This window comes from Topomyia yanbarensis, unplaced genomic scaffold (genome assembly GCF_030247195.1).
Source record: "Topomyia yanbarensis strain Yona2022 unplaced genomic scaffold, ASM3024719v1 HiC_scaffold_12, whole genome shotgun sequence".
Taxonomy (NCBI): domain Eukaryota; kingdom Metazoa; phylum Arthropoda; class Insecta; order Diptera; family Culicidae; genus Topomyia; species Topomyia yanbarensis.
In genome coordinates, this window is record NW_026683294.1 from 77,259 (window position 1) to 103,068 (window position 25,810).

The 25,810-nt window shown below is 41.7% G+C and overlaps 7 protein-coding genes across 7 annotated transcripts; 3 read left to right on the forward strand and 4 right to left on the reverse strand.

The window, feature by feature from the left end:
• Positions 1 to 1,005: 1,005 nt before the first annotated feature.
• On the forward strand, positions 1,006 to 1,434 carry LOC131694628 (histone H2B-like). The gene has a single exon (XM_058983107.1). It carries the CDS (start codon positions 1,006 to 1,008, stop codon positions 1,402 to 1,404), a length of 399 nt encoding a protein of 132 aa, XP_058839090.1. The 3' UTR covers positions 1,405 to 1,434.
• A 716-nt stretch (positions 1,435 to 2,150) lies between these two features.
• LOC131694678 (histone H1A, sperm-like) lies at positions 2,151 to 2,996 on the reverse strand. The gene is made up of 2 exons (XM_058983158.1): positions 2,400 to 2,996; positions 2,151 to 2,198 (listed from the first exon to the last, which is right to left on the reverse strand). Exons 1-2 carry the CDS (start codon positions 2,994 to 2,996, stop codon positions 2,151 to 2,153), a joined length of 645 nt encoding a protein of 214 aa, XP_058839141.1.
• A 2,018-nt stretch (positions 2,997 to 5,014) lies between these two features.
• On the reverse strand, positions 5,015 to 5,326 carry LOC131694680 (histone H4-like). The gene has a single exon (XM_058983159.1). The coding sequence runs from the start codon at positions 5,324 to 5,326 to the stop codon at positions 5,015 to 5,017; it is 312 nt and encodes a 103-aa protein (XP_058839142.1).
• A 12,154-nt stretch (positions 5,327 to 17,480) lies between these two features.
• LOC131694626 (histone H3-like) lies at positions 17,481 to 17,891 on the forward strand. The gene has a single exon (XM_058983105.1). The coding sequence runs from the start codon at positions 17,481 to 17,483 to the stop codon at positions 17,889 to 17,891; it is 411 nt and encodes a 136-aa protein (XP_058839088.1).
• A 501-nt stretch (positions 17,892 to 18,392) lies between these two features.
• LOC131694681 (histone H2A-like) lies at positions 18,393 to 18,779 on the reverse strand. The gene has a single exon (XM_058983160.1). It carries the CDS (start codon positions 18,777 to 18,779, stop codon positions 18,393 to 18,395), a length of 387 nt encoding a protein of 128 aa, XP_058839143.1.
• A 3,144-nt stretch (positions 18,780 to 21,923) lies between these two features.
• LOC131694627 (histone H2B-like) lies at positions 21,924 to 22,352 on the forward strand. Its single transcript, XM_058983106.1, has one exon. The coding sequence runs from the start codon at positions 21,924 to 21,926 to the stop codon at positions 22,320 to 22,322; it is 399 nt and encodes a 132-aa protein (XP_058839089.1). The 3' UTR covers positions 22,323 to 22,352.
• A 716-nt stretch (positions 22,353 to 23,068) lies between these two features.
• On the reverse strand, positions 23,069 to 23,914 carry LOC131694682 (histone H1A, sperm-like). The gene is made up of 2 exons (XM_058983161.1): positions 23,318 to 23,914; positions 23,069 to 23,116 (listed from the first exon to the last, which is right to left on the reverse strand). The coding sequence occupies exons 1-2, from the start codon at positions 23,912 to 23,914 to the stop codon at positions 23,069 to 23,071; spliced, it is 645 nt and encodes a 214-aa protein (XP_058839144.1).
• Positions 23,915 to 25,810: the final 1,896 nt, after the last annotated feature.

Below are 25,810 nucleotides of genomic sequence, written 5' to 3' on the forward strand. Positions count from 1 at the left end.
ATTGACGTTGGAAAACAAATCGGCAACTTCAGCTGCCAAACACTTAGAAACGATCGAAGCATTTTTCCGTTAATATCACTTTTCTGACTCAAATTGTTGTAGGTATTTTATTGCTTCCGTCCAATTGGTCAGTTTATTGGTTTTATCGCACATTTTTCGGATATTATTATAGAAAATAACTAACCCGATAAGAGGGAAGTTATTTTCCAAAGCACGAAATGGAAATTTCAATTGTAATTCTTCTGAGAACGATTTTGTGGTCCTAATAAGGACCGTTTGTTGTGAATATCATTTCGCCGTTTCCCGCTCGGCATGATGATTATTCGCTTGGCATGGATAGCGCACAGATTGGTATTTTCCAACAAACTAACCAGGCAGGCCTCGCTGGCTTCTTAAAGGGCCATTACGGCTGAGCTCCGGAAGAGTAGGTTTTGAAATTCTGTGCAATCTCACGGACCAGGCACTGGAAGAGCAGCTTGCGAATTAGTAACTCTGTCCACTTCTGAGAGCAATGAATTTCACGCAGGGCGACGACTGTTCTTGGTTGGCAGCGATAAGGCAGTAGCTATGATTTGGTTGGTGGTCAAAATGCAGCTTCTCGTTGAGCAGCACACGTACGTGTGTTCTGCTCTGTGGCTTACACACGTCTGGCTTTAAGAAAAACTGTGACACCCATATTTATAGGTTTTAGCATTAATGTTGATTCGCATTAAAAGTAGTTTTTGAACTTTTTAAACAAGTTTTACATAGCAAACAAGGTATCAATAGCAAGCGTTGAACGTTTTCCTTTCGATTTATGAAACAAAATTAGTAATTCCTTTAGTAGGAGAAAAGTTATTAGAGTTCAAAGTGTACGTAACGCATCCGTTTTGAAAATTTTGAAATGACACCCAGTATAGTAAAGAAAGACGTAAGTCCTACGTCAAAAAAAAATCGTTTTTGCTACCAATCAGTCAGCGCAGTTCGCATCGAGAGCGTTAACAGCAGCACAACCACGTCGTTACTATGGCACCGAAAGCCAGCGGAAAGGCTGTGAAAAAATCCGGCGGCGGCGGTGGCAAGGCACAGAAGAACATCGCCACAAAAGCAGGAGGAGGAGAGAAGAAGAAGCGAAAGCAACGCCGCAAGGAAAGCTACGCTATCTACATCTACAAGGTGCTGAAGCAGGTCCATCCGGACACCGGTGTCTCGTCGAAGGCGATGAGCATCATGAATAGCTTCGTGAACGACATCTTCGAGCGTATTGCTAACGAAGCATCTCGTCTGGCCCATTACAACCGACGGTCGACGATCACCTCCCGCGAGGTACAGACCGCCGTTCGTTTGCTGTTACCGGGCGAGCTGGCCAAACATGCCGTATCGGAAGGTACCAAGGCCGTTACCAAGTATACCAGCTCGAAGTAAATCGTCGCCCGCCCCGCCGCCGGATGTCACACACCATCGTCATCGGCCCTTTTCAGGGCCACCAAAACACGTTCTGGTAAAGAGTTGAATTGAAATGTACACATAGTTTATATAAACATTAGTTGTTGTTGTTTGTTTGTTTCATTAGAGCTAAAAAGGTTGTCATTTTTTTCTCTGTCCATTTTTCTAATCAAATGTGTTTTGCTGTAGTTTGTGGAAGTAGTCTTTCCCCTTACCGCGCTAGTTGACTGTTTTTCGTTAAGACGGAAAACGGTCTTTTTGTCGTCTATTCTATTCAGTTTAAAACAGCCCATTATATGACCGACCCCCAGCGTGTGAGAAAATTCTGCCGCAAAAAGAACACACTTCTGGATCATACTTGTTAATACAATAAACTTCCCAGTCTTCAAACTTTTGATCTTCGTAGAAACCGTACCCAACACAATTTGTAATCTCAAAGTTGATCGATCAATACAATACGTTCGCCAATTTAGGCTAAAAAATCGGTAATTATCGTTCGTTCGTTTGTTTATTGTGCCAGCCAATTTTTCTCTGTTTTATTATAGCCAAAATAAGCGCGTTGTTTGCTAATCAGAGTAATATTATACTTGCTCTGTTTGTTTGTTTGTTTGTTAAGGCAACAGAAAACCACGGCCTGCTATTAATTTACCTGTACGTACGTTTATCTGAGCAAGAAACCGCGCCTATTTACTATAGTGATTTGTTTAATCAAACTAACGACTGATTTATCTTGCCAATCGGCGGGCCAGTTGAATGCGGGTGTGCTGCTCAAGCTAGAAAACTCATGGGGGGAACGGAGCATTGACGGAAAATAAGCATCAATCAATTCTTTACAATTTTGTTAGTCCTGAAAAGGACTGTTGTTTTGGGAGGACGCGCACGTTGTCGGGAATTTACTTCTTGCCGGCGGTGACCTTCTTCGGGGCGGTGGCGGCCTTCTTTGGCTTAGGTGCCTTCGGCTTGTTCGCTGCAGCCTTCGATGGTTTGGTGGCTTTCTGTTTAGTGGCAGCCGTTACCGCCTTTGCAGGGGCAGCAGCTTTCGCTTTCTTCGTAGCCGATTTCTTAGCGGCCGCGATCGCCGCCTTGGGCTTGCTGGTCTTCTCACCACCACCAGCCGGCGGATTTTTCTTCTCCCCGGATTTAGTAGCCGATTTCTTCGGTTTTTTCGCTGCACCCGATGGTGGTTTCTTATCGCCAGCCGGTTTCTTTGCTTCGACCGTCACCTTAAACGATCCGGAAGCACCGGTACCCTTGGTCTGGGTGATGTTTCCCTTCTCGACACCCGTTTTCAAAGCCTTCCGGATAAACGGAGCCAGCCTGGCGACGTCACACATGTAGTTGACGGCGATGTACTTTTTGATCGCCTGCAGTGATGATCCGCTCCGTTCCTTCAGGGTCCGGATGGCAGCCAGAACCATCTCACTCACTGGTGGATGGGTTGAAGATTTTTTCGGTTTCTTGGCGTCACTCTTGCTAGCCTTGGCCGCCTGCTTCGGTGGTGCTTTGGCAGCTGGCGGAGAGGCGACGACGGCAGGGGCCGTGGCAGCAACGTCGATAGCAGTTTCAGCCATTGCGCGTTCGTTTGGTTTGGTTTTCTTCCACACACAGTTGTAGACGACGAGTTGATGGATGCACGATGATGCAAGTCTGCGAATATGATAACCGGGGGTCCGGTGTCTGTTGTTTAGGATCGTATTCATCGGCTCTGTTTGGGAACGCGTAGATGACGGTTGAAAGTTACTATTCGATCGGTGCCGGTAAAATTTTACGGACTGTTGTTTTAAATCAACCAAAATTGAATTACTGCTTGTGAAAAGTACACTGGAAGTTTGCATTCAATTTACTGCACTGTCCGCACCGTCCAAACTAACACCCGCTGAACATTCTGTGTTAAGCGTATGGCCGAATATTATCAAATCATGTATCCGACTATGGCGGCACGTGCAAATTGAATTGTGGAAAATAGGTTAATTTGAACCTTCTAGCAATTGGAAAACCTTTTCGGTGCTATCCAATCGAAAGAAAACTTCTCTCTATATAAAATTATTTCATTTTTGTACATATTTGCTCGAGCGGAAGTGCTCGTAATTTGGCGACCTGCGGAAAACGTTTCGGTCGGCTGGTCCTTTGCTGAAAACTTTCGTTATTAAAATTACTAAAACACAAAAAGTTAACGGGTGGCAACACAAATTTTGGATTTTTTTTTCTCAACCTGTCAAAAAAAAAAAAAAAGACAAACGATTTGATTGAAATTAGAAGATACGTTCTCCATTGTTGGCCAAAAATTAGTGAACATTTCAAACCGATCCGTAATTGGATGCTGTTCGGCGAAGCTTCCGTTTGATGTCGGAACAGGCGCGTAGTACGGCGTCTATGTCAACTTTGCTAATACATTTCGTGATCTTCTACCAGTCCACTTGTTTGCAATTCGTGGCTCTCAAAACGAAATCCGGAAGAAATCTGCGATTGGGCAACACTGAAGCAAATTGTGAAGCGGGTTGTGCTTTTTAGGGTACAAATGGAATCGAATGGGTATTCGGGAACGATTGTGTGTTTTTTCTTTTTTTTTTTTTGCTTTTTTTGCGAGGGAAGTAACTTGCTTCGTGCAAAACAAAATATTTACCCAAAATAATTTTTATCAACCGGCAAGCGGCATTGAGATTGCAGCGTCGAAAGGTGTTGTAAACAGTCGATGGCGCAACGTTTTCCCCTTTGAAATATTGTACCGTGCACTTTTCGCCGAGATTCTTGTGTTGCTCGTAGAACCGTACAACGCGCTCGCGAAATGCTTTCTTGTTTCGACGGCAGAGACAGACAGAGAGAAATACCTCGAAAAAAATCCAACATTTTAGTTGCGGATTTGGATTTTAGTGCTCTAATCATCAGTGTTATTTCGAATTGCTTTGGCTAACTCAAAATTCTATTATTTAGTATGTACTGATCAACTCGCTACATCGTTGTGTAGCAGACTTCTCGCATACATAGTCGTCGACATGGCTGTGAGCTGATAAACCGCACGCGTCGACCATCACACCCAGGTGCTTCATTCAGCGCACGCATCGATGGGAACGATTGTCCCCCGACACAGATCACAAGCTGGACTTTTTTTACGGTTGCTCAATCTCTCTCTTCCTGTGTGTGTGTGTGTGTGTTGTAATTGCTTCCTGATTGATACAGTACTAACTCACCAGCCATCAACTTTACTTTTATCATTCAGACCAGTTAAAGGTACGCAAATTCATAGGTAGACAGGTAGGTGAAAGCGTGGTAAGCTAAAACGCGCGCGCGAAAAAAAGAGTCGGTCGGCGGTTCGTTGCTATCGAGAAACGAGCAGTTTTGTCCCATGATACGCAAGCTCAGGAGAAAGAAAAAGGAAATGCGTATATGAAAAAAAAAAGGGAAACCCAGCGACTGAGCGCGTTGTCGTAACACTGGTCTCTCGCATATCAATCAAAATCGCACACTAAACAGTACGCCCCTGCAACATGAATGAAAATATGAAGGATACATTTCAAACTAATTCTTTTTTCTAAACATTTGGTGGCCCTGAAAAGGGCCTTTTGTGTTGTCGTGAACGTCGTGGTAGGGCTTAACCACCAAAACCGTACAATGTGCGTCCCTGGCGTTTAAGCGCATAGACGACATCCATCGCAGTGACGGTCTTCCGTTTGGCATGTTCAGTGTACGTCACAGCGTCCCGGATAACGTTTTCCAGAAAAATCTTCAGCACACCACGGGTTTCCTCGTATATCAAACCGGAGATTCGCTTCACTCCTCCACGTCGAGCCATACGACGAATGGCGGGTTTGGTGATGCCCTGGATATTGTCACGAAGCACCTTGCGGTGCCGCTTAGCGCCTCCCTTGCCGAGCCCTTTGCCTCCTTTGCCACGGCCAGTCATCTTCTTGGTTGTTGTAGGTAATAGCTTAGTAGGCTAGCGCAGCACACCTGCAGCAGCGAGATTCCAATACCGAATGTTGCAATTCGGCCCATTGAGTAGCGCTTTTATACTGATGCACACACATTCTCAGTCGCCGCCGCCTAGGTAGATTACCATTTTGCTATCTATATGCTTACTCGTGATGTGTTGGTTTGAAGGGGAAATAGCGCGAACACGAAGTTCACTGTTGCCACTGTTTTAGTAGCTTGGGATTGCCGAAATCTGCTTTATCCGGACTAATGCTGACATGGTAGCATTTTCCCTGGAAAACGATTGCCCGGAAATTGATTCTCCTGAAAAAGAAAGAAAGAAAAAGTAAATCGAAAAACAAACGGGTTTTTTTTTTGAAGTAGAATACTTCTAACGTTTCAATATGGGGTCCCGTTTCAAAAATTTCAGTTGAGAAATTTTCCCAGGTTTGAAATGCGAATATCTTCCGTTCTATTGGACGAAATCGCAATATTTTTGCACTATCTGATCGGAAATTTGTGCACGTATTTCGTATTAAATTTCGGAATTACTGCGACTACTATAAATAAACCAAAACAAGGATTTTCAGAAAATCCTTCGGAAACAGCGAGGAAAACGCGCAATTTGCCAGCATATCCCACGCAGAGCCGTCAAAAAGGAGCATGTAAGCGTTTCATTACATACGGGAATGTTATATATACAGGACACGCGAGCTTGTTTTGTATCAGTGGGTGCTCGCTTACCACACGAGCAACATGCTTGTCCGGACGGTACAATGAGCGGTATCATATTTGCGTTCCCGTACCAAGCGTCATCGCAAGGTTCTTCGTGATAAAATCCAGGGAATCACCAAATTCGGCGTCTGGCTCGTCGTGGTGGTGTAAAATGCATCTCCAATTTAATCTACGAATGCTGATGGTGTGCAGAAAAATGTCATCCGAGATGCCTTGACCTACACTGAACACGTCAAGCGCAAAACCGCAATGAATGTCGTCTATACTCTGAAGCGGCAGGGACGCACTTTGTATGGATTTGGTAGTTGAAAAGGTAGAACTCAATTGTATCATTATAAAAAAGGCCCTTTTCAGGGCCACCAAAACCATTTCAAAGAATAAGTTTGCATTTTCTGTTTCATGGACTGTTTCTCCCTGGAGAGCAATTTGGGTTAAACCCTAAATTATGATTTATTTCAGTACGTAAATTGCAAATATGGTCAGAAACAAACTGGAGTGAAGTGGAAAACATTTTTACTAGGCGCATTCAAAAAAGGTTCCAATTCTCAAACATTTTACCAAGGTGCCGTATTACATTACTCTCTTTACCCTGAGTGTTCGATAATCTCCGTAGTGGAAACACAATTTCAATTTTGTTCTTTATCAAAAATATGTCGTCGACCAACAAAGGGGTGGAGCTACGACGAACACATATTGAGGACAACACAAAAAAGGTCGAGCTTACATTGTGCTGTAGTCAGGTATAAAAACTCAGCATGCTGTTGCTCACGATCAGTTCGTTTCCAGCATCAGCATACAGCAGTTCGTTTGCAGCATCTCCCGCAAAATTCAAACCGCAGTCCGCGTGCTGCTGTCAGAAGAGTTGGCCAAGCACGCCGTCTTCGATGGCACCAAAACTGTTACCATATACACCAGCACCAAGTAAATTTTGAACACTGCCCAAAGAAAAGGCCCTTTTCAGGGCCATCAATTTATCGACAAAGAATGAAATTGAAGTTTTGTTATTACAAGCATCAGCTTGTCAAGAGCGTTGGATGGTAAGTGAGCCACTTGTGAACAATACCGTCGCTTTCACGAGAATGGCACAAAATCAAAAGTTATTTGTGATTTATAGACATTTTAGTGTAATGATTCAATTTACAAAATTCGAACGTTTTCTAACGTTTCTATAGGTGCTCCGTTTCAAAATTTTCGGCCAGAATGCTGCCTGTTTTGTCGTGACTAACGACTTACCTTTCAATATAGGGGCCCCTTTTCAAAATTTCGGAAGAAAAATGATGTAAGATTTTGAACGCTTATATCTTTTGTTGTACTGAATGGATTTAATCAATTTCTTCGGCATTTTGTCGAAAATATTTGTACCAATGTTGTATTAAATTTTGGAATATGTAGGATATTCATTATCAACGGAAAAATAGTGTTTTGAAAAATCTTTCGAAAACGTCTCGGAAAAGTGAAAATTTTCAGCCCATCCCGCACAGAGCCGTCAAAATGGTGCAGCAAATGAACAATAAAATAATGAAAAGTTTATATAAAGGTCCACTACATGTTTGTTCCTATGATTATTCGTATTGGGTTGCTTGACGAGAGCAGTTGGTGGGGGAAAGCCGGGATATTAATTTTGGTTAAGCCATTAGAAGTCGGACGGAAAGGAAAGGCTCATGCACGCCACGAGAACGAGCGAGAAAGCGATAGTAGTGCATATTAGCGAAAGCGTTACGTACATTTTGAACGTTAATAACTTTTCTTCTACTAAACGGATTGCCAATCTTGTTTCATAAATCGGAAGGAAAACGTTCAACGCTTGCTACCGATACGTTGTTTGCTATATAAAATTTGTTTAAATAGTTCAAAAACTACTTTAAATGAGAATCAACATTAATGATAAAACCTATAAATAGGGGTGTCGCAGTTTTTCTCAAAACCAGACGTGTGTAAGACGCAGTGCATAACAGACGTGCGTGGTCGTGAGAAGCTGCATCGGACGACCAATCAAATCAGCTACCATCGGAGAGAAGCAGAAAAACGTTGGTGGAGGTGGTGGCGGTGAGAAGGCCAAAAAGCCAAAGGCTAAGAAACGCAGTCACTGAAAAAGCGGTAGTAACTGCCACTAAAAATGCCACCAAAACATCGAAGACTGCAAAGCGTACTCATTCGGTGTGAGCTGCGAAAGGGGAAAGATCGTATGGATGTACGCAGTAAAAACAATCGTCGGCAAGGTTTGAATTGTTTTAAAAGATTCCCGTCTTGTATCAACATAGTTATCCACAAACCGTCCTTATTAGGACGAATGCAAAATGGAAAAAGAATTTAATTAGAAAGTTTCTTTTATTAACTAGTATTAAGTTTGCGCTTGGTAATTCTGTACTTTTACCAGTGAATCATAAGAAAATGTTTTTCCAATCTACAAACCCGAAGGTTTTTGCAAATCCTTCCAAGAAAATCAGTGAATGTGGCAACTAAGCGAAAGCTACACCAAAACGAATGATGAAAATATTTTCATTTATCGAACAAAAGGACGTCCTTCCATCTGCATTGTAAAGTCAATAAAAAGGAACACCATGATGAAAACCGTGCTCATTCGGTGTGAGCTGCGAAAGGGGAAAGATCGTACGGATGTACGCAGTAAAAACAATCGTCGGCAAGGTTTGAATTGTTTTAAAAGATTCCCGTCTTGAATCAACATAGTTATCCACAAACCGTCCTTATTAGGACAAAGGCAAAATGGAAAAAGAATTTAATTAGAAAGTTTCTTTTATTAACTAGTATTAAGTTTGCGCTTGGTAATTCTGTACTTTTACCAGTGAATCATAAGAAAATGTTTTTCCAATCTACAAACCCGAAGGTTTTTGCAAATCCTTCCAAGAAAATCAGTGAATGTGGCAACTCTGCCACTAAGCGAAAGCTACACCAAAACGAATGATGAAAATATTTTCATTTATCGAACAAAAGGACGTCCTTCCATCTGCATTGTAAAGTCAATAAATAGGAACAGCTTGATGAAAAGTGTGCTCATTCAGCGTGAGCTGCGAAAGGGGAAAGATCGTATGGATGTACGCAGTAAAAACAATCGTCTGCAAGGTTTGAATTGTTTTAAAAGATTCCCGTCTTGTATCAACATAGTTATCCACAAACCGTCCTTATTAGGACAAAGGCAAAATGGAAAAAAGATGGGTGGGTAATGTCTAGGACATAACCGGAGTGTCGTGACTACTCGTTTGACTTGTAATTCAAATCGAATGATACTCAATGAAATATGTGGGAATGTTTCAAGTTATTCTTTATAATAATTATGGTGGTTCTGAAAAGAACCTTTGTTGTTGGCGTCTGCGTTGATCGGGGATGCGCTGGATTCTAAGCTCGTTGAGACATTCATTCATGAAATGAACAAATTTCATATTTTCTTGCTTTGAACTATCAATGTTAAAATCTCTCGAAACAACCATCGGAATCTTTTCCGTACAGAAATGAACACGCTTAGCGAAAAACTAGGGGCGGGTAATGTCCGGGACATAACCGCGATGCTCATATTCTTAAAATTCTGCTTGTATCTCCTTCAAATGGCTAAATTTTGCGCATTAAGTTCGATTCACCGGGCTCAGCGAAATTTTCCTGGAGATCCCGTTCGTTAGTATATTCAGCAAAACAATTTTATTACCGAGTTCTCCGCGTTGAATACAGGTCAATAATTTCATATAATGATTTCAACATGCAGACAATGTACATGTATGACAGGTGGGAGTGTTCTGAAGTGGTTTTAGTGGAGGTAACAACATAAAATCATGTATTGGACATTTTACAATGATTCTCCTTAACCCTGCAAAACCACGTGGTTGGCAGCAGAGGGTTAAGTTGTTTGGAAGAGATGACAGTTAATATATGATAACTAAAAATATAAAATTGTTCTATAAATTGCAAAGTTATTGCCGCGTTGACCTGAAAATTTGTCATTTCATTCATAAAGGAACAATCATTGAAATTATGTCAATTTATGCTTTGCAAGATTTGAAATAACTTCGAAGTGTGGTCACGACACCCCTGTTATGTCATATACATTACCAACCCATCTTTTTCCATTTTGCCTTTGTCCTAATAAGGACGGTTTGTGGATAACTATGTTGATACAAGACGGGAATCTTTTAAAACAATTCAAACCTTGCAGACGATTGTTTTTACTGCGTACATCCATACGATCTTTCCCCTTTCGCAGCTCACGCTGAATGAGCACACTTTTCATCAAGCTGTTCCTATTTATTGACTTTACAATGCAGATGGAAGGACGTCCTTTTGTTCGATAAATGAAAATATTTTCATCATTCGTTTTGGTGTAGCTTTCGCTTAGTGGCAGAGTTGCCACATTCACTGATTTTCTTGGAAGGATTTGCAAAAACCTTCGGGTTTGTAGATTGGAAAAACATTTTCTTATGATTCACTGGTAAAAGTACAGAATTACCAAGCGCAAACTTAATACTAGTTAATAAAAGAAACTTTCTAATTAAATTCTTTTTCCATTTTGCCTTTGTCCTAATAAGGACGGTTTGTGGATAACTATGTTGATTCAAGACGGGAATCTTTTAAAACAATTCAAACCTTGCCGACGATTGTTTTTACTGCGTACATCCGTACGATCTTTCCCCTTTCGCAGCTCACACCGAATGAGCACGGTTTTCATCATGGTGTTCCTTTTTATTGACTTTACAATGCAGATGGAAGGACGTCCTTTTGTTCGATAAATGAAAATATTTTCATCATTCGTTTTGGTGTAGCTTTCGCTTAGTTGCCACATTCACTGATTTTCTTGGAAGGATTTGCAAAAACCTTCGGGTTTGTAGATTGGAAAAACATTTTCTTATGATTCACTGGTAAAAGTACAGAATTACCAAGCGCAAACTTAATACTAGTTAATAAAAGAAACTTTCTAATTAAATTCTTTTTCCATTTTGCATTCGTCCTAATAAGGACGGTTTGTGGATAACTATGTTGATACAAGACGGGAATCTTTTAAAACAATTCAAACCTTGCCGACGATTGTTTTTACTGCGTACATCCATACGATCTTTCCCCTTTCGCAGCTCACACCGAATGAGTACGCTTTGCAGTCTTCGATGTTTTGGTGGCATTTTTAGTGGCAGTTACTACCGCTTTTTCAGTGACTGCGTTTCTTAGCCTTTGGCTTTTTGGCCTTCTCACCGCCACCACCTCCACCAACGTTTTTCTGCTTCTCTCCGATGGTAGCTGATTTGATTGGTCGTCCGATGCAGCTTCTCACGACCACGCACGTCTGTTATGCACTGCGTCTTACACACGTCTGGTTTTGAGAAAAACTGCGACACCCCTATTTATAGGTTTTATCATTAATGTTGATTCTCATTTAAAGTAGTTTTTGAACTATTTAAACAAATTTTATATAGCAAACAACGTATCGGTAGCAAGCGTTGAACGTTTTCCTTCCGATTTATGAAACAAGATTGGCAATCCGTTTAGTAGAAGAAAAGTTATTAACGTTCAAAATGTACGTAACGCTTTCGCTAATATGCACTACTATCGCTTTCTCGCTCGTTCTCGTGGCGTGCATGAGCCTTTCCTTTCCGTCCGACTTCTAATGGCTTAACCAAAATTAATATCCCGGCTTTCCCCCACCAACTGCTCTCGTCAAGCAACCCAATACGAATAATCATAGGAACAAACATGTAGTGGACCTTTATATAAACTTTTCATTATTTTATTGTTCATTTGCTGCACCATTTTGACGGCTCTGTGCGGGATGGGCTGAAAATTTTCACTTTTCCGAGACGTTTTCGAAAGATTTTTCAAAACACTATTTTTCCGTTGATAATGAATATCCTACATATTCCAAAATTTAATACAACATTGGTACAAATATTTTCGACAAAATGCCGAAGAAATTGATTAAATCCATTCAGTACAACAAAAGATATAAGCGTTCAAAATCTTACATCATTTTTCTTCCGAAATTTTGAAAAGGGGCCCCTATATTGAAAGGTAAGTCGTTAGTCACGACAAAAGATGGGTTGGTAATGTATATGACATAACAGGGGTGTCGTGACCACACTTCGAAGTTATTTCAAATCTTGCAAAGCATAAATTGACATAATTTCAATGATTGTTCCTTTATGAATGAAATGACAAATTTTCAGGTCAACGCGGCAATAACTTTGCAATTTATAGAACAATTTTATATTTTTAGTTATCATATATTAACTGTCATCTCTTCCAAACAACTTAACCCTCTGCTGCCAACCACGTGGTTTTGCAGGGTTAAGGAGAATCATTGTAAAATGTCCAATACATGATTTTATGTTGTTACCTCCACTAAAACCACTTCAGAACACTCCCACCTGTCATACATGTACATTGTCTGCATGTTGAAATCATTATATGAAATTATTGACCTGTATTCAACGCGGAGAACTCGGTAATAAAATTGTTTTGCTGAATATACTAACGAACGGGATCTCCAGGAAAATTTCGCTGAGCCCGGTGAATCGAACTTAATGCGCAAAATTTAGCCATTTGAAGGAGATACAAGCAGAATTTTAAGAATATGAGCATCGCGGTTATGTCCCGGACATTACCCGCCCCTAGTTTTTCGCTAAGCGTGTTCATTTCTGTACGGAAAAGATTCCGATGGTTGTTTCGAGAGATTTTAACATTGATAGTTCAAAGCAAGAAAATATGAAATTTGTTCATTTCATGAATGAATGTCTCAACGAGCTTAGAATCCAGCGCATCCCCGATCAACGCAGACGCCAACAACAAAGGTTCTTTTCAGAACCACCATAATTATTATAAAGAATAACTTGAAACATTCCCACATATTTCATTGAGTATCATTCGATTTGAATTACAAGTCAAACGAGTAGTCACGACACTCCGGTTATGTCCTAGACATTACCCACCCATCTTTTTTCAAACGTGAAAATCTGCTGTTGTATTGAATGAAAACCTTCGATTTTTGCGCTGATTGGAAATAGTTGTGACTAATTCTGTAGAATGTACAATTACTGAAATAACGGATTTTGTGAAAGCAGTGGTTGGTCCGTACAATTCGATTCCAAGCGAGCCAGACTAGTTTTCGTTGGAAGGTCCACCTCTGACAATAGAAGTAAACTATTTTATTTTGAATTCAACTACAACTTCTTGAAAACAGCACAGCTAAAAAACTTTTGGGAAAAACGCGCAAGCCTAAATTTTCCACTATAATGGAAACTGCCTGTGCCCCCGCCGCACAGCATCATCAAGATTGATAGTAATTCAAGCCGGGAGGAAAGAGGTTGTAAGGCAATGGAAAACGAAAATTTCATTTATATCTTACTGGAATATAATTGGCTGGTCCTGAAAAGAACTTGTTGGTTTGTGGTTTATATTGGGTCACAATTTAGGCCTGCTCGATTGCTGATAGCTGTGAATTTCTCGCAGGGCGACAGTTTCTGTTCAGTAGTGATGAGGCTTCCTAACGCCAACCGTGACTGGGGCACTTTTACGCGGCCTTCGTTGCTTACTGCTTGCGGGGAGGCTTTCCTCCGGTGGACTTACGAGCGGTATGTTTGGTACGGGCCATTTATCAACAAAGAATCGAATTGAAATTTTGTTATTACAAGCATCCGAAAGTAGCTTGCCAAGAGCGTTCGATGGCAAGTGAGCTACTTGTGAACAATATCGTAGTTTTCACGTAGAATGACACAAAATAAAAAGTTATCATTTGTTTGTTTGTTTACAGTTTCGTGTTTACTAGGCGCATTCAAAAACGGTTTCAATTCTCAAACATTTTACCAAAGTGCCGTATTACATTACTCTTTTTATCCTGAGTGTTCGATAACCTCCGTATTGGAAACACAATTTCAATTTTGTTCTTTATCAAAAATATGTGGTCGACCAACAAAGAGGTGGAGCTACGAAGAACACATATTGAGGACAACACAAAAAAGGACGAGCTTACATTGTGCTGTAGTCAGGTATAAAAACTCAGCATGCTGTTGTTCACGATCAGATGTCTTGATCTACTGTACTTTCCGTCAAGCTGGAAATTGGCAAAGGTCATCCCACTGCCGAAATCGGGTAAAGATCCTACAAGTCCTACTAGTTACCGTCCAATCAGCTTATTGTCGTCGATTAGCAAGCTTTTTGAAAAAATGATACTAGACAGAGTCCTTGAGCACGTGAACAACAATAGAATAATCCCTCCTGTTCAGTTCGGCTTCCGAGTTGGTCATTCGACGACGCATCAGCTGTACAGAGTCATGCAGATAGTGCGCAGGAACAAGGCCGTGGCAAAATCAACCGCAATGGCCCTGCTAGACATTGAGAAGGCCTTCGACAATGTCTGGCATGATGGCCTGATTTACAAACTGTACAGATACAACTTTCCGGTATATTTAATCAAAATCATTCAGAACTACCTATCAAATCGCTCATTCCGGGTTGCATTGAATGGTGCTCTCTCGGATAACTTCCAAATCCCAGCAGGTGTTCCGCAGGGCAGCTTGCTTGGTCCCGTGCTTTACAGTATATATACCGCCGACATTCCCGAACTGCCTGACGGTTGCTTCCTATCACTCTTTGCGGACGACACGGCCGTCCTCTGCAAAGGGAGAGTAACCCGCCATGTTACCAAAAAGCTGCAAGACTGTATCAATAGCATCTGTACCTACATGACCACGTGGAAGATAAAGCTAAACTACTCCAAAACGCAAGCTATGCTTCTCCCATATAGCTTGTCTCCAAGGCTAAAACCACCAGTCGATTGCAAAATAGTAATCAATGGCTCTACCGTGGAGTGGTTAGAAGAGGCTGTCTACTTGGGACTGACCATTGATCCAAAGCTGTTATTCAGTAAACACATTGAAAAAGTGAGAAACAAATGCAATCTCCTAATAAAAAAATTATACCCTCTTATGAACAAACGATCCAAAATGAATCGGAAAAACAAACTTGCTATATATAAGCAAATAATTGCACCGGTCATGCACTATGGCATGCCCATCTGGGCCACCTGCGCTAAAACCCACAAGCTGAAATTACAGGTTGTCCAAAACAAATGCTTGAAGATGATCCTTGATTTGCCATGGGACACAAGGACAACTGAAGTGCATAGATCTGCTGATGAAAAAACCATCGAAGAAAAAATAGTCGACTCTTGTGCAAAGTTCAGAAATAGCTGCATCAACTCAGAGCACCTTCTGATACAAAATCTTATAGGTTAGTTTAGGTTAAGGATTAGGTTAAGGTTATCAGTAAACAACTACTGTTACAAAGGAACAACTTGGCTATGCGAAAAACTGAATATTATTGCTACACAAAACAAAGATGAAAATTTTTATAAAAATTGCGTCACTTAAAATGTAAATTATAACAGAAATGTAAAATACAAAAGAAACAATAAAATATTTAATGTAAAAAAAAAAATGTTCACGATCAGTTCGTTTGCAGCATCTCCCGCAAAATTCAAACCGCAGTCCGTTTGCTGCTGTCAGAAGAGTTGGCCAAGCACGCCGTCTTCGATGGCACCAAAACTGTTACCATATACACCAGCACCAAGTAAATTTCGAACACTGCCCAAAGAAAAGGCCCTTTTCAGGGCCATCAATTTATCGACAAAGAATCGAATTGAAATTTTATTACAAGCATCAGAAAGTGGCTTGCCAAGAGCGTTGGATGGTAAGTGAGCCACTTGTGAACAATATCGTCGCTTTCAAGTAGAATGGCACAAAATAAAAAAGTTATTTGTGTGATTTGTAGACAGGTTAGTGTAATGATTCAATTTACAAAAATGTAGAATGTTCAATTACTGAAAATAACAGATTTTGTGAAAGCAGTGGTTGGTCCATACAATTCGATTCCAAGCGAGCCAGACTAGTTTTCGTTGGAAGGTCCATCTCTGACAATAGAAATAAACTATTTTATTTTGAATTCAACTACAACTTCTTTGAAAACAGCACAGCTAAAAAACTTTTGGGAAAAACGAGCAAACCTAAATTTTCCACCATAATAAAAACTAGTGCCCCTGCCGCACAGCATCATCAAGATTGATAGTTATTCAAGCCGGGAGGAAAGGGAGATGGAGGTTGTAAGGCAATGGAAAATTTCATTTATATTAATAATACTTTATAATTGGCTGGTTCTGAAAACAACTTGTTGGTTTGTGGTTTATTTTGGGTCACAATTTAGGCCCGCTCGATTTCTGATAGCTGTGAATTTTTCGCAGGGCGACTGTTTCTGTTCGGTAGCGATGAGGCTCTTAACGCCAACCGTGACTGGGGCACTTTTACACGGCCTTTGTTGCCAACCAGCCCCCTGTCAAGGACGACGTCTCTGTACAGCCAGCATCACTGCCATGAAAGGCAAAACATTGATTTTGAACCGAATGATTAGAAGCTGTATTTAGTTACAAAATGTCGATTAAATTAAATTATTAAATCATCCCACAAGATGCAAAACGTCGTGTGGAATGCTTGAATATCGAGCATAGTGCCGAACATAATTCTTTGTTTGGGGCTTTATAGCTATAACGCCCCATATATGTCGGTCGCTGTCAAACTCCATATGATGGTATAGGGTTGCCAGGGGGTTGTTGCCAATTGCTTGCGGGGAGCCTTTCCTCCGGTGGACTTACGAGCGGTTTGTTTGGTACAGGCCATGTAGCGAAAAATGCTGATCTGCTACTTCTCTGATGCTGGTAGTAGGACAACGGTCAAACGTTCGTTTGCGTGCCTTCATTCATAAAAGTTCAACAATATTTTCAAAGAATGTTGCAAATTGTCAACTTGATAATTCCAAAAATACTCCAAATAAACTATGAATGTGCTAAAGTCGACAAAATCGCATAGAAATTGCTTATTCCAGAGCAGAATTTACCGGTCTAAAGTGTATTCTACTTCACTCCGGTTATGTCTCTAACATTACCCACCCATCTTTTTTTTTAACTTATAAAGATTTTCTATACATCCGTCTACATGGTACGTTATATTGGCTTCTATGGTACTTAAATATCGATATCTGATACTGATCTATGATGGAACAAATTGTTACTGATGAACAAACTATTTCTGTTTGATATTCTTCTACTGTTGGAATTTTATTGATTTCTAGGCGATTTTTTTTGCTCATACATAGTTTTTCTTTTTAGGAATATTTTTTTGCAAATCTAATGAAAAGCTGAAAAAATCAAGTCTGGCAACACTGGCTCCGGAATGGAAATGGTGGGGGAAGTATAGTAGCCGAATCGAACCGTATACAGAACGAAAAGGCACATGGCACGTACACGAGCGAGACAGGCGATATAGTAGTGTTTATTCGCGACTATAAAAAAAATCGGTCGGTCTGTTTTGGTCATCATTCGTCGTTTGAACAGCACCACAGTGGTAGCAGTAGTAGAGCAGCATTTTCGCGCCATGGCCCGTACGAAACAGACCGCCCGCAAGTCCACCGGAGGGAAAGCTCCCCGCAAACAGTTGGCAACGAAGGCTGCCCGTAAAAGTGCCCCAGCTACGGGTGGCGTTAAGAAGCCCCATCGCTACAGACCAGGAACTGTCGCGCTGCGAGAAATTCGTCGCTATCAGAAGTCGACAGAGCTACTAATCCGCAAGCTGCCCTTCCAGCGTCTGGTTCGTGAGATCGCGCAGGACTTCAAAACCGATCTGCGCTTCCAGAGCTCAGCCGTCATGGCCCTTCAAGAAGCCAGCGAGGCTTACCTGGTTGGTTTGTTCGAGGATACCAATCTGTGCGCTATCCATGCCAAGCGAGTGACCATCATGCCGAAAGACATCCAACTGGCTCGCCGGATCCGTGGGGAGCGGGTCTAAATTTGGTGTGTGCCCATCACCCCCCAGAACGAAACAGCAACAAACGGTCCTTTTCAGGACCACAACCAATCATATTTTACTAAGAATTATTAGCAGAAATTTTCCGTTTCCCTCCAAAAATGCTCAGGCGGGTGGCTGTGTGTGTTTGTTAGAAAGCACGCCGATGGGGGGATTTTTTGCCAGCAGCACCACCTCGTACCGATCGACAGTAGTAGCGTGTGAAAAACAAGACCCATTGAGGGAAATCTTGCGCGGCCGATTTGTGATTTAGCACCAAATCGATGAGTGAACTTTTGAGAGATTGGGTGAAATCGTCAATGCCATGATATGAGGGAAACTATTATTAAGCGTCTGACGAGCATTGCAAAAAAAAACTTGTGCAATGCTCACAGAAATGTACGTTGATGATTATCGGAGTGAAAATCAAATTAACTCTTTTTATCAGAAGAAAATAGTCGCCCTGAAAAGGGCGTTTTTTTTTCAGCTCGGGCGAAGCGGGATTTAAGTTGCTGCGGAGGCCCTCTTTTCAGTCTTCTTCGGCAGCAGTACGGCCTGTATGTTAGGCAACACGCCACCCTGGGCAATGGTCACACCGGAGAGCAGTTTGTTCAGCTCTTCGTCATTTCGAATGGCCAGCTGCAGATGACGGGGGATGATTCTGGTCTTTTTGTTATCGCGGGCAGCGTTTCCTGCCAGCTCCAGTACTTCGGCGGCAAGATATTCCATTACAGCTGCCAAGTAGACGGGTGCTCCGGCACCGACACGTTCAGCATAATTTCCCTTCCTCAGCAGACGGTGAATTCGGCCAACAGGGAACTGGAGACCGGCACGAACTGAGCGGGATTTTGGCTTTCCCTTCACTTTTCCTCCTTTACCGCGTGCAGACATTGTCGTAGGTTTATCGCTGTGCGCGTTCGTGTGTAGTCACGTAGACAATACGAGTAACACTGATGCCACTCGCGCACACAGCACCCCTTGTTATGCATTCGCTTCATTGCACATCGTTCGCCAAAGGGGCGGAGTAGCGAACGAACGAAACGCGCTAAACACAAAAAAGATGGGTGGGTAATGTCTAGGACATAACCGGAGTGTCGTGACTACTCGTTTGACTTGTAATTCAAATCGAATGATACTCAATGAAATATGTGGGAATGTTTCAAGTTATTCTTTATAATAATTATGGTGGTTCTGAAAAGAACCTTTGTTGTTGGCGTCTGCGTTGATCGGGGATGCGCTGGATTCTAAGCTCGTTGAGACATTCATTCATGAAATGAACAAATTTCATATTTTCTTGCTTTGAACTATCAATGTTAAAATCTCTCGAAACAACCATCGGAATCTTTTCCGTACAGAAATGAACACGCTTAGCGAAAAACTAGGGGCGGGTAATGTCCGGGACATAACCGCGATGCTCATATTCTTAAAATTCTGCTTGTATCTCCTTCAAATGGCTAAATTTTGCGCATTAAGTTCGATTCACCGGGCTCAGCGAAATTTTCCTGGAGATCCCGTTCGTTAGTATATTCAGCAAAACAATTTTATTACCGAGTTCTCCGCGTTGAATACAGGTCAATAATTTCATATAATGATTTCAACATGCAGACAATGTACATGTATGACAGGTGGGAGTGTTCTGAAGTGGTTTTAGTGGAGGTAACAACATAAAATCATGTATTGGACATTTTACAATGATTCTCCTTAACCCTGCAAAACCACGTGGTTGGCAGCAGAGGGTTAAGTTGTTTGGAAGAGATGACAGTTAATATATGATAACTAAAAATATAAAATTGTTCTATAAATTGCAAAGTTATTGCCGCGTTGACCTGAAAATTTGTCATTTCATTCATAAAGGAACAATCATTGAAATTATGTCAATTTATGCTTTGCAAGATTTGAAATAACTTCGAAGTGTGGTCACGACACCCCTGTTATGTCATATACATTACCAACCCATCTTTTTCCATTTTGCCTTTGTCCTAATAAGGACGGTTTGTGGATAACTATGTTGATACAAGACGGGAATCTTTTAAAACAATTCAAACCTTGCAGACGATTGTTTTTACTGCGTACATCCATACGATCTTTCCCCTTTCGCAGCTCACGCTGAATGAGCACACTTTTCATCAAGCTGTTCCTATTTATTGACTTTACAATGCAGATGGAAGGACGTCCTTTTGTTCGATAAATGAAAATATTTTCATCATTCGTTTTGGTGTAGCTTTCGCTTAGTGGCAGAGTTGCCACATTCACTGATTTTCTTGGAAGGATTTGCAAAAACCTTCGGGTTTGTAGATTGGAAAAACATTTTCTTATGATTCACTGGTAAAAGTACAGAATTACCAAGCGCAAACTTAATACTAGTTAATAAAAGAAACTTTCTAATTAAATTCTTTTTCCATTTTGCCTTTGTCCTAATAAGGACGGTTTGTGGATAACTATGTTGATTCAAGACGGGAATCTTTTAAAACAATTCAAACCTTGCCGACGATTGTTTTTACTGCGTACATCCGTACGATCTTTCCCCTTTCGCAGCTCACACCGAATGAGCACGGTTTTCATCATGGTGTTCCTTTTTATTGACTTTACAATGCAGATGGAAGGACGTCCTTTTGTTCGATAAATGAAAATATTTTCATCATTCGTTTTGGTGTAGCTTTCGCTTAGTTGCCACATTCACTGATTTTCTTGGAAGGATTTGCAAAAACCTTCGGGTTTGTAGATTGGAAAAACATTTTCTTATGATTCACTGGTAAAAGTACAGAATTACCAAGCGCAAACTTAATACTAGTTAATAAAAGAAACTTTCTAATTAAATTCTTTTTCCATTTTGCATTCGTCCTAATAAGGACGGTTTGTGGATAACTATGTTGATACAAGACGGGAATCTTTTAAAACAATTCAAACCTTGCCGACGATTGTTTTTACTGCGTACATCCATACGATCTTTCCCCTTTCGCAGCTCACACCGAATGAGTACGCTTTGCAGTCTTCGATGTTTTGGTGGCATTTTTAGTGGCAGTTACTACCGCTTTTTCAGTGACTGCGTTTCTTAGCCTTTGGCTTTTTGGCCTTCTCACCGCCACCACCTCCACCAACGTTTTTCTGCTTCTCTCCGATGGTAGCTGATTTGATTGGTCGTCCGATGCAGCTTCTCACGACCACGCACGTCTGTTATGCACTGCGTCTTACACACGTCTGGTTTTGAGAAAAACTGCGACACCCCTATTTATAGGTTTTATCATTAATGTTGATTCTCATTTAAAGTAGTTTTTGAACTATTTAAACAAATTTTATATAGCAAACAACGTATCGGTAGCAAGCGTTGAACGTTTTCCTTCCGATTTATGAAACAAGATTGGCAATCCGTTTAGTAGAAGAAAAGTTATTAACGTTCAAAATGTACGTAACGCTTTCGCTAATATGCACTACTATCGCTTTCTCGCTCGTTCTCGTGGCGTGCATGAGCCTTTCCTTTCCGTCCGACTTCTAATGGCTTAACCAAAATTAATATCCCGGCTTTCCCCCACCAACTGCTCTCGTCAAGCAACCCAATACGAATAATCATAGGAACAAACATGTAGTGGACCTTTATATAAACTTTTCATTATTTTATTGTTCATTTGCTGCACCATTTTGACGGCTCTGTGCGGGATGGGCTGAAAATTTTCACTTTTCCGAGACGTTTTCGAAAGATTTTTCAAAACACTATTTTTCCGTTGATAATGAATATCCTACATATTCCAAAATTTAATACAACATTGGTACAAATATTTTCGACAAAATGCCGAAGAAATTGATTAAATCCATTCAGTACAACAAAAGATATAAGCGTTCAAAATCTTACATCATTTTTCTTCCGAAATTTTGAAAAGGGGCCCCTATATTGAAAGGTAAGTCGTTAGTCACGACAAAAGGACGAACCTTCGTCTCGCTACACGATCGTATATAAGCGATATGTAGTGATTTTTGCTACCAATCAGTCAGCGCAGTTCGCATCGAGAGCGTTAACAGCAGCACAACCACGTCGTTACTATGGCACCGAAAGCCAGCGGAAAGGCTGTGAAAAAATCCGGCGGCGGCGGTGGCAAGGCACAGAAGAACATCGCCACAAAAGCAGGAGGAGGAGAGAAGAAGAAGCGAAAGCAACGCCGCAAGGAAAGCTACGCTATCTACATCTACAAGGTGCTGAAGCAGGTCCATCCGGACACCGGTGTCTCGTCGAAGGCGATGAGCATCATGAATAGCTTCGTGAACGACATCTTCGAGCGTATTGCTAACGAAGCATCTCGTCTGGCCCATTACAACCGACGGTCGACGATCACCTCCCGCGAGGTACAGACCGCCGTTCGTTTGCTGTTACCGGGCGAGCTGGCCAAACATGCCGTATCGGAAGGTACCAAGGCCGTTACCAAGTATACCAGCTCGAAGTAAATCGTCGCCCGCCCCGCCGCCGGATGTCACACACCATCGTCATCGGCCCTTTTCAGGGCCACCAAAACACGTTCTGGTAAAGAGTTGAATTGAAATGTACACATAGTTTATATAAACATTAGTTGTTGTTGTTTGTTTGTTTCATTAGAGCTAAAAAGGTTGTCATTTTTTTCTCTGTCCATTTTTCTAATCAAATGTGTTTTGCTGTAGTTTGTGGAAGTAGTCTTTCCCCTTACCGCGCTAGTTGACTGTTTTTCGTTAAGACGGAAAACGGTCTTTTTGTCGTCTATTCTATTCAGTTTAAAACAGCCCATTATATGACCGACCCCCAGCGTGTGAGAAAATTCTGCCGCAAAAAGAACACACTTCTGGATCATACTTGTTAATACAATAAACTTCCCAGTCTTCAAACTTTTGATCTTCGTAGAAACCGTACCCAACACAATTTGTAATCTCAAAGTTGATCGATCAATACAATACGTTCGCCAATTTAGGCTAAAAAATCGGTAATTATCGTTCGTTCGTTTGTTTATTGTGCCAGCCAATTTTTCTCTGTTTTATTATAGCCAAAATAAGCGCGTTGTTTGCTAATCAGAGTAATATTATACTTGCTCTGTTTGTTTGTTTGTTTGTTAAGGCAACAGAAAACCACGGCCTGCTATTAATTTACCTGTACGTACGTTTATCTGAGCAAGAAACCGCGCCTATTTACTATAGTGATTTGTTTAATCAAACTAACGACTGATTTATCTTGCCAATCGGCGGGCCAGTTGAATGCGGGTGTGCTGCTCAAGCTAGAAAACTCATGGGGGGAACGGAGCATTGACGGAAAATAAGCATCAATCAATTCTTTACAATTTTGTTAGTCCTGAAAAGGACTGTTGTTTTGGGAGGACGCGCACGTTGTCGGGAATTTACTTCTTGCCGGCGGTGACCTTCTTCGGGGCGGTGGCGGCCTTCTTTGGCTTAGGTGCCTTCGGCTTGTTCGCTGCAGCCTTCGATGGTTTGGTGGCTTTCTGTTTAGTGGCAGCCGTTACCGCCTTTGCAGGGGCAGCAGCTTTCGCTTTCTTCGTAGCCGATTTCTTAGCGGCCGCGATCGCCGCCTTGGGCTTGCTGGTCTTCTCACCACCACCAGCCGGCGGATTTTTCTTCTCCCCGGATTTAGTAGCCGATTTCTTCGGTTTTTTCGCTGCACCCGATGGTGGTTTCTTATCGCCAGCCGGTTTCTTTGCTTCGACCGTCACCTTAAACGATCCGGAAGCACCGGTACCCTTGGTCTGGGTGATGTTTCCCTTCTCGACACCCGTTTTCAAAGCCTTCCGGATAAACGGAGCCAGCCTGGCGACGTCACACATGTAGTTGACGGCGATGTACTTTTTGATCGCCTGCAGTGATGATCCGCTCCGTTCCTTCAGGGTCCGGATGGCAGCCAGAACCATCTCACTCACTGGTGGATGGGTTGAAGATTTTTTCGGTTTCTTGGCGTCACTCTTGCTAGCCTTGGCCGCCTGCTTCGGTGGTGCTTTGGCAGCTGGCGGAGAGGCGACGACGGCAGGGGCCGTGGCAGCAACGTCGATAGCAGTTTCAGCCATTGCGCGTTCGTTTGGTTTGGTTTTCTTCCACACACAGTTGTAGACGACGAGTTGATGGATGCACGATGATGCAAGTCTGCGAATATGATAACCGGGGGTCCGGTGTCTGTTGTTTAGGATCGTATTCATCGGCTCTGTTTGGGAACGCGTAGATGACGGTTGAAAGTTACTATTCGATCGGTGCCGGTAAAATTTTACGGACTGTTGTTTTAAATCAACCAAAATTGAATTACTGCTTGTGAAAAGTACACTGGAAGTTTGCATTCAATTTACTGCACTGTCCGCACCGTCCAAACTAACACCCGCTGAACATTCTGTGTTAAGCGTATGGCCGAATATTATCAAATCATGTATCCGACTATGGCGGCACGTGCAAATTGAATTGTGGAAAATAGGTTAATTTGAACCTTCTAGCAATTGGAAAACCTTTTCGGTGCTATCCAATCGAAAGAAAACTTCTCTCTATATAAAATTATTTCATTTTTGTACATATTTGCTCGAGCGGAAGTGCTCGTAATTTGGCGACCTGCGGAAAACGTTTCGGTCGGCTGGTCCTTTGCTGAAAACTTTCGTTATTAAAATTACTAAAACACAAAAAGTTAACGGGTGGCAACACAAATTTTGGATTTTTTTTTCTCAACCTGTCAAAAAAAAAAAAAAAGACAAACGATTTGATTGAAATTAGAAGATACGTTCTCCATTGTTGGCCAAAAATTAGTGAACATTTCAAACCGATCCGTAATTGGATGCTGTTCGGCGAAGCTTCCGTTTGATGTCGGAACAGGCGCGTAGTACGGCGTCTATGTCAACTTTGCTAATACATTTCGTGATCTTCTACCAGTCCACTTGTTTGCAATTCGTGGCTCTCAAAACGAAATCCGGAAGAAATCTGCGATTGGGCAACACTGAAGCAAATTGTGAAGCGGGTTGTGCTTTTTAGGGTACAAATGGAATCGAATGGGTATTCGGGAACGATTGTGTGTTTTTTCTTTTTTTTTTTTTGCTTTTTTTGCGAGGGAAGTAACTTGCTTCGTGCAAAACAAAATATTTACCCAAAATAATTTTTATCAACCGGCAAGCGGCATTGAGATTGCAGCGTCGAAAGGTGTTGTAAACAGTCGATGGCGCAACGTTTTCCCCTTTGAAATATTGTACCGTGCACTTTTCGCCGAGATTCTTGTGTTGCTCGTAGAACCGTACAACGCGCTCGCGAAATGCTTTCTTGTTTCGACGGCAGAGACAGACAGAGAGAAATACCTCGAAAAAAATCCAACATTTTAGTTGCGGATTTGGATTTTAGTGCTCTAATCATCAGTGTTATTTCGAATTGCTTTGGCTAACTCAAAATTCTATTATTTAGTATGTACTGATCAACTCGCTACATCGTTGTGTAGCAGACTTCTCGCATACATAGTCGTCGACATGGCTGTGAGCTGATAAACCGCACGCGTCGACCATCACACCCAGGTGCTTCATTCAGCGCACGCATCGATGGGAACGATTGTCCCCCGACACAGATCACAAGCTGGACTTTTTTTACGGTTGCTCAATCTCTCTCTTCCTGTGTGTGTGTGTGTGTGTGTGTTGTAATTGCTTCCTGATTGATACAGTACTAACTCACCAGCCATCAACTTTACTTTTATCATTCAGACCAGTTAAAGGTACGCAAATTCATAGGTAGACAGGTAGGTGAAAGCGTGGTAAGCTAAAACGCGCGCGCGAAAAAAAGAGTCGGTCGGCGGTTCGTTGCTATCGAGAAACGAGCAGTTTTGTCCCATGATACGCAAGCTCAGGAGAAAGAAAAAGGAAATGCGTATATGAAAAAAAAAAAAAAAGGGAAACCCAGCGACTGAGCGCGTTGTCGTAACACTGGTCTCTCGCATATCAATCAAAATC

Coding starts and splice junctions, on each gene's coding strand:
- LOC131694681 (XM_058983160.1), bottom strand. CDS start 18,779: ATGTCTGCACGCGGTAAAGGAGGAAAAGTGAAGGGAAAGCCAAAATCC.
- LOC131694626 (XM_058983105.1), top strand. CDS start 17,481: ATGGCCCGTACGAAACAGACCGCCCGCAAGTCCACCGGAGGGAAAGCT.
- LOC131694680 (XM_058983159.1), bottom strand. CDS start 5,326: ATGACTGGCCGTGGCAAAGGAGGCAAAGGGCTCGGCAAGGGAGGCGCT.
- LOC131694682 (XM_058983161.1), bottom strand. CDS start 23,914: ATGGCTGAAACTGCTATCGACGTTGCTGCCACGGCCCCTGCCGTCGTC. Junction 23,117..23,317: donor AAGCCACCAAACCATCGAAG/GCTGCAGCGAAC, acceptor TGAGTTTTCTAG/CTTGAGCAGCACACCCGCAT.
- LOC131694628 (XM_058983107.1), top strand. CDS start 1,006: ATGGCACCGAAAGCCAGCGGAAAGGCTGTGAAAAAATCCGGCGGCGGC.
- LOC131694627 (XM_058983106.1), top strand. CDS start 21,924: ATGGCACCGAAAGCCAGCGGAAAGGCTGTGAAAAAATCCGGCGGCGGC.
- LOC131694678 (XM_058983158.1), bottom strand. CDS start 2,996: ATGGCTGAAACTGCTATCGACGTTGCTGCCACGGCCCCTGCCGTCGTC. Junction 2,199..2,399: donor AAGCCACCAAACCATCGAAG/GCTGCAGCGAAC, acceptor TGAGTTTTCTAG/CTTGAGCAGCACACCCGCAT.